The sequence below is a fragment of the Dama dama genome, chromosome 13 (assembly GCF_033118175.1).
Source record: "Dama dama isolate Ldn47 chromosome 13, ASM3311817v1, whole genome shotgun sequence".
Lineage (NCBI taxonomy): Eukaryota > Metazoa > Chordata > Mammalia > Artiodactyla > Cervidae > Dama > Dama dama.
The window spans coordinates 62,333,061-62,339,855 of NC_083693.1; the positions used below are offsets into that span (position 1 = coordinate 62,333,061).

Genomic DNA, 6,795 nt, shown 5'->3' on the forward strand with positions numbered 1-6,795 from the left:
TGTATCTTGAATATAGAAATGAGTTTCTTTCATATAAAAAGGGGAAGGTAATAGATTTAAAATTTGTACCAGTGACACAAAGACAGAAATATAGATCAATGGAACAGAATAGAAAGCCCAGAGATAAATCCACGAACCTATGGACACCTTATCTTCGACAAAGGAGGCAAGAATATACAATGGAAAAAAGACAACCTCTTTAACAAGTGGTGCTGGGAAAACTGGGCAACCACTTGTAAAAGAATGAAACTAGAACACTTTCTAACACCATATACAAAAATAAACTCAAAATGGATTAAAGATCTAAATGTAAGACCAGAAACTATAAAACTCCTAGAGGAGAACATAGGCAAAACACTCTCCGACAGAAATCACAGCAGGATCCTCTATGACCCACCTCCCAGAATATTGGAAATAAAAGCAAAAATAAACAAATGGGACCTAATTAAACTTAAAAGCTTTTGAACAACAAAGGAAACTATAAGCAAGGTGAAAAGACAGCCCTCAGATTGGGAGAAAATAATAGCAAACGAAGCAACAGACAAAGGATTAATCTCAAAAATATACAAGCAACTCCTGCAGCTCAATTCCAGAAAAATAAATGACCCAATCAAAAAATGGGCCAAAGAACTAAACAGACATTTCTCCAAAGAAGACATACAGATGGCTAACAAACACATGAAAAGATGCTCAACATCACTCATTATCAGAGAAATGCAAATCAAAACCACAATGAGGTACCATTACACACCAGTCAGGATGGCTGCTATCCAGAAGTCTACAAGCAATAAATGCTGGAGAGGGTGTGGAGGAAAGGGAACCCTCTTACACTGTTGGTGGGAATGCAAACTAGTACAGCCGCTATGTAGAACAGTGTGGAGATTTCTTAAAAAACTGGAAATAGAACTGCCATATGACCCAGCAATCCCACTTCTGGGCATACACACTGAGGAAACCAGATCTGAAAGAGACACGTGCACCCCAATGTTCATCGCAGCACTGTTTATAATAGCCAGGACATGGAAGCAACCTAGATGTCCATCAGCAGACAAATGGATAAGGAAGCTGTGGTACATATACACCATGGAATATTACTCAGCCATTAAAAAGAATTCATTTGAATCAGTTCTAATGAGATGGATGAAACTGGAGCCTATTATACAGAGTGAAGTAAGCCAGAAAGATAAAGAACATTACAGCATACTAACACATATATATGGAATTTAGAAAGATGGTAACGATAACCCTATATGCAAAACAGAAAAAGAGACACAGATGTACAGAACAGACTTTTGGACTCTGTGGGAGAAGGCGAGGGTGGGATGTTTTGAGAGAACAGCATCGAAACATGTATATTATCTAGGGTGAAACAGATCACCAACCCAGGTTGGATACATGAGACAAGTGCTCAGGCCTGGTGCACTGGGAAGACCCAGAGGGATCGGGTGGAGAGGGAGGTGGGGGGCGGGGGGGGCCGAACGGGATGGGGAACACATGTAAATCCATGGCTGATTCATGTCAATGTATGGCAAAAACCACTACAATATTGTAAAGTAATTAGCCTCCAACTAATAAAAATAAATGGAAAAAAAAATAAATAAAATGTAGCAGTGCTAGTAGTAGTATTGTAAAAGAAAAAAAAATTGTACCAGTGAAGGAAAAACTGAATTATTTTATATGTTTAATTTCAAATATTATACTTGAAAAAACTGGTAGTGATTACACTTTAATATGTATGTTGCTTTACCCTTAGAAACCTCAATATAAAGATTTTATTATAATGACATGTCATAAAAGATAGATAAGTTTCTATTTCTTTAAATCATTCTACTAGAAATGGCAGGGCAATGTAGTACAGATGAGTAGATACTTCAATCATATACAACACGGTACAGAACACAGGCCATTTATTTCAGTTCAGGGATCCATGTAGGGACTCTCCAAAAGATCTCTGAAATTATATACAATATCTGTGTTTGTATATATGTGTATTTTCTAGAAAGTCAGAAGATTCTCAAAGCAGTCAGTTATGTCTTCCTCTCTCTAATCCCAGTTTACATATAAAACATGCTATAATGTACATTATTTCTCTTGCTTCTCCCTTTTCTCTTAGACTATATGAGATTATTTGTATATTCACCTACCTCCATCCTAAACTCCCTTAGAAAACTGCTTTTGTGTCAAAATACATCACTGTCTTTGAAATGCAACAATACACCCACAATCTATTATGTAGGCAGTTAAGAGCCTGAGCTTTCTAATAGATATCTGTATTTAAGTCTCAGCTTATCACTTACTTACTACCTGTGAGACACATAGCAGACGTTAATTGATTTAAAAGCTCCATTTCCTAGACTATTAAATGAGCATATATCCATAATGTTTGCTGAAAGGAGCGAATGAGATAATGCACGTAAAGTATCTTTACCAATTACTGGCTTCTGAAGATACCATTCTGGTTTTTCTTCCTCATCTCAGTGGCTTTCACTACCTTCTGCTCTTTATTCTACCTTCTAAATTTCAGGGTGCCCCAGAACTTATCCTTAAATGTTTTCTCTGGAAACATTTCAACATACACAGTTTTTTCAAGTATAATATACTTACTCCTTGATGATCCCATCTAATCTCATAGCTTTAAATACCACTTAGGTGCTAATGACTCCAGATGTATTTCTCAGGTAGGCCATTTCCCTCAATTCCAACTAATTTTTTTCAACAGCCTAATTCACATCTATACTTCAATTTTTAACAGACATATCAAAATTGACATGACAAGAAACATAATTACTGAGTCCTCAAAACTATTCCACCTCTGTCTGCCCCACCTCAGTTAAACTGCTCCATCCTTCCAGTTGCTTGAGCAAAAAAAAACCCAAACCAAACAAATCACCAAGGTCATCCTTTATACCTCTCTTATATTCCACATTCCCATCTGTCAACATATATCTGGAGGGACTTCCTTGGTGGTCCAGTGGCTAAGATTCTACGCACTCCCAACGCAGGGAGCCTGGGTTTGATCCCTGCACAGGGAGCTAGATCCCACATGCCACAACTAAAAGATCACATGTGCCACAATTAAGATCCTGTGCAGCCAAATAAATAAATAAAATATTAAAACAAATTAACACCCTCCCCAAAACCAAAATCTATCTGGAATTCAGCAACTCCTTATTATCTCCACTGCTACCACCTGACCAAGCCAATGCCATCTCTTACCTGGAATACTAAAATAACTATTTCAAATTAACAGCTAGAGTGATACTTTTAAAATATAAGTCAGATTGTGACATTCCTCTGCTCAAAACCCTCCAGTGGCTCCTGAATTTGCTTACAACAAAAACCCAAACCCTTATATTTACCTATAAGGCCCTTATAGGACCCTCCTAAAAGACACATTACCTGACCCTCTCCTTATTTATCCCCTCCTCCCCAGCTGCCCGCTCACTCCTTGGTAATCTCCTAGCTAGTCTGCATGCTTCTATTTCAGGGCACTTGTACCAGCCGCAAGATATCTATCTGCATCTATCGCTTCCTTCAGTTTTTTTTGGCTCAAATATCACCTTCTCATTGAAACACTGACCACCCCATGAAAAATTAAAACCTGCTCCAACTCTCCCCATCATGCTTACTCTGCTTTCTCTTTCCAGACCATTTCTATTATAATTCTAAAAAATACTTATTTAATGATCTGTCTGCCACCACCTGAATGTAAGCTAGCTTCATGAGGGCAAAGATTTTTGTTCATTTTGCTCACTGCTGTTCCCTGAATACCTAAAAGTGTCAGACATAATAAACACTAAACACGGTATAGCATTTTAACCAACACATAATAAAACTAACCTCTTAGTGAACTGTTTTCTGGCTGGAATGATTTGTTGTTTTCCTTTTCTTCACAGAGGTAGGTATGCTTTAATATTCTTTCCTCAGCTCCATTAGGAGTGAAACTTTCATTTTGTGTTGGTTCCAAAAAACTGTTTCTTGATGCTTCTTCTTGCTTGTCACGTAGGACTTTTTCTTTCATTCTTTGAAATATTTTTCCTGGTGATTCATAGCTTGCCTTATTTTTAAATTCATCCTTATTGGGCTTTATAGCACTGATATCAAGAGAACTGTTAGAGGTGGTAGCCTCCGCTAGCATGGTAGACTGAAATACATTTTTATTATTAAAAACTGCCATTTCTACAAACTGACTCTTTTTATGATTATTCAGTTTTAAAGCAGATTTCTGATATTTCACCAAGTCTTTTACAGGAGTAAGTGTGCCTGAAGGAATGCTGTCAAAAAAGATCGCATGCATGGGCATATTTCTTTGAGAAGATGTATCTGAAGACAGGTGCATTCCTGGATGTTTCAAAGGTGTTGCAATCATCTTGATAAACAGAAGCAACAAATTCCCTCTAACAGAAAATTCACACAATTTTCAGGATAGACCTTCAGCAGGGGGCCAGAGGAACCTGCAATTCAATATGAAATCAATTTTTATCATATTTCTGTACAGAAAAAGTTAAGTTTATTTGCTTTCCATAATAACATTATACAAAGTAAAAGGTTTAATTGGTTCATAACAACACTGGATAATCTATACCTCACAAAGCAGACTAAGTTTATATTTTTGTTAAGGTTTCATTTACTTTTTTTTCAGTGATAAACAGTTTGGTTTTTAAATTTATTCTCTGCAAAACAGCAGCTTCCACCAAGTCTTCTACTTTATCCCTCTAAGAGCAGAATTTTGAATATTTGTTTTTGAAATTTATTTGAACCTCAAGTCCTGGAGGTTCCAATCTAATATTTGCATCAAAAAACATTAAATGACAGCTGCATATAGCAATAAATTATGAAAAGATTAAGTTTCACAAATATGATTTTTCCTTTTAGGAACTTAAATTTTAAGGCAGCAGCTACATGACATATCCTAATGAAGGTTAAAAATCCATTCAATTTTTAAGTTAACAATCTCCAATCCTGATTTCTGTTATGCTGCAGAACTTTTTAATATGAGATTTTAGTTTAAAAAAAAAAGACCTCAAGTCAAAAGTAGATTATATTCATTATAATTTTCTAAACATTAAAAAAAAAAATAAACATTTACTGCTGCTTAGAATTTTTAGAGGAAATCATGTACTTGGGCATACATGGTCTTAGACTTGTTTTAGCTTGTTTCTTACATATAAATTTTATTTCCCACACCTACACATTTCTAGGTGATGAACCATACAGTTGCACTCTGCTATACTTGGTAAATTAATACAATATTTTAACCTAAAGGAGCCTAGAACTTATAAGTCTAGATTTACAGCATCTCTTATCACTGAATTTATAACTATTTCAATCAGTCTTTGTTCATATAAACATAAGAAATGTATTTCAGAAAATATAAATTCATTCAGACCAAAGACATCAAGTATCTTTATCTACAGCAACTTCTGCAAGAAATATACAAGTTAAAAATTCACATACAAACTACCATTTTATTTGATATTTTATAAGAGAAAAAAAGAAGGAAATATTCCTCAATAACAAGAGCTGACAAAGATACCCAGTATTTTAGGAATGGCACAAAACCCACTGAATTCAGCAAATATGTATTAGCGCATATATTCATGCATTTGGCAAGATATTAGTGACAGGAATCCTGTGCTTGGAGTTATATAATACTCACTGGCCATTCAGTTTAAGTTCTCAAAAACAAAAATGAATAAACTGGGACAACTGCATGGAAAGATGGCAAAGTATGTGAAGGTTTACACAATCTCATTTCTTTAGAACCTAATGAAATGCTCAACAATAAGTATAAACTGCTAGTAAATTAGCAGAAATAAGAACAGACCAGTCTGTAGTACAATAGTTTCTCCCTCCCCACCTTCTCCCAGGGGGATACATTCCAAGACCACCAGTCAATGCCTGAAATTATGGATAGTGCCAGAGCCTATATATACTGTTTTTCCCTTTACATGCATACCTGTGGTAAAGTTTAATTTGTAAATCAGGCACAGTAAGAAATTAACAATAGTAAAACAATTATAACAATATACTGTAATAAAAGTTATGTGAATGTCACCTCACCCAAAACACAAATTCAATGCCTTTTCCACTTCACTAAGTATGTATCACGCACTGTAGCTGTAACTTTTGCAGTTTTGGGGGTCAACAGCTAAACCCGCATGCATTTCTTTTTCCTTCTTCACAAATAGGATATTCATTTTTATCCAGACCTCGGCAATCTCAGCATACAATTTTTTTTCATTAAGTCAAGAGCTTTCACCTTTTCACTTAAAGGAAGCACTTTACAACTTTTCTTTGGCATACCCAAATTGCCAGCAGCACTACTCTTGTGATTTGGGACAATTACTAAGTAAAATCAGGGTTACCTGAACACAAGCACTATGATACTTCAACAGTCCATCTGATAACTGAGGACTGCTAAGTGACTAGTGCATGGGACATGCTGGACAAAGGGGTGATTAACATTCCTAGAAGGACAGTGTGAGATTTCATTATGCTATTAAGAAAATCATGCAATTTATTTATTTTTAATTGTTTTTATTGGCTTATACTTGCCTTACAAACTTGTATTAGTTTCTGCAAAGTGAATCAGTTATATACATACATATATCCATTCTTTTTTAGATTTCCTTCCTATTTAGGTTCCTTCTAGGACTGGAGAAGACAAGGTGAACTCTAAAATGGTATGTTTGTGCCTTCATTAAATGCTTAAAACTATTTGAAAAATCTAATACTTAAAATTTACTCTGAAAACTGACATGCTGATATACTAGAGAAAAATTGCTATTTATT

The 6,795-nt window shown here is 35.4% G+C and overlaps 1 protein-coding gene across 2 annotated transcripts in view; it reads right to left on the reverse strand.

The window, feature by feature from the left end:
- The window catches only part of MIS18BP1 (MIS18 binding protein 1), a 48,949-nt gene that overhangs the window by 38,790 nt on the left and 3,364 nt on the right, over positions 1-6,795 (reverse strand). For both annotated transcript variants that reach the window (XM_061159234.1, XM_061159233.1), the window contains exon 2: positions 3,841-4,454. In XM_061159234.1, coding sequence (XP_061015217.1) covers positions 3,841-4,369 — 529 coding nt within the window. In that variant the 5' untranslated portion in view covers positions 4,370-4,454. The remainder of the gene's footprint in view (positions 1-3,840; positions 4,455-6,795) is intronic.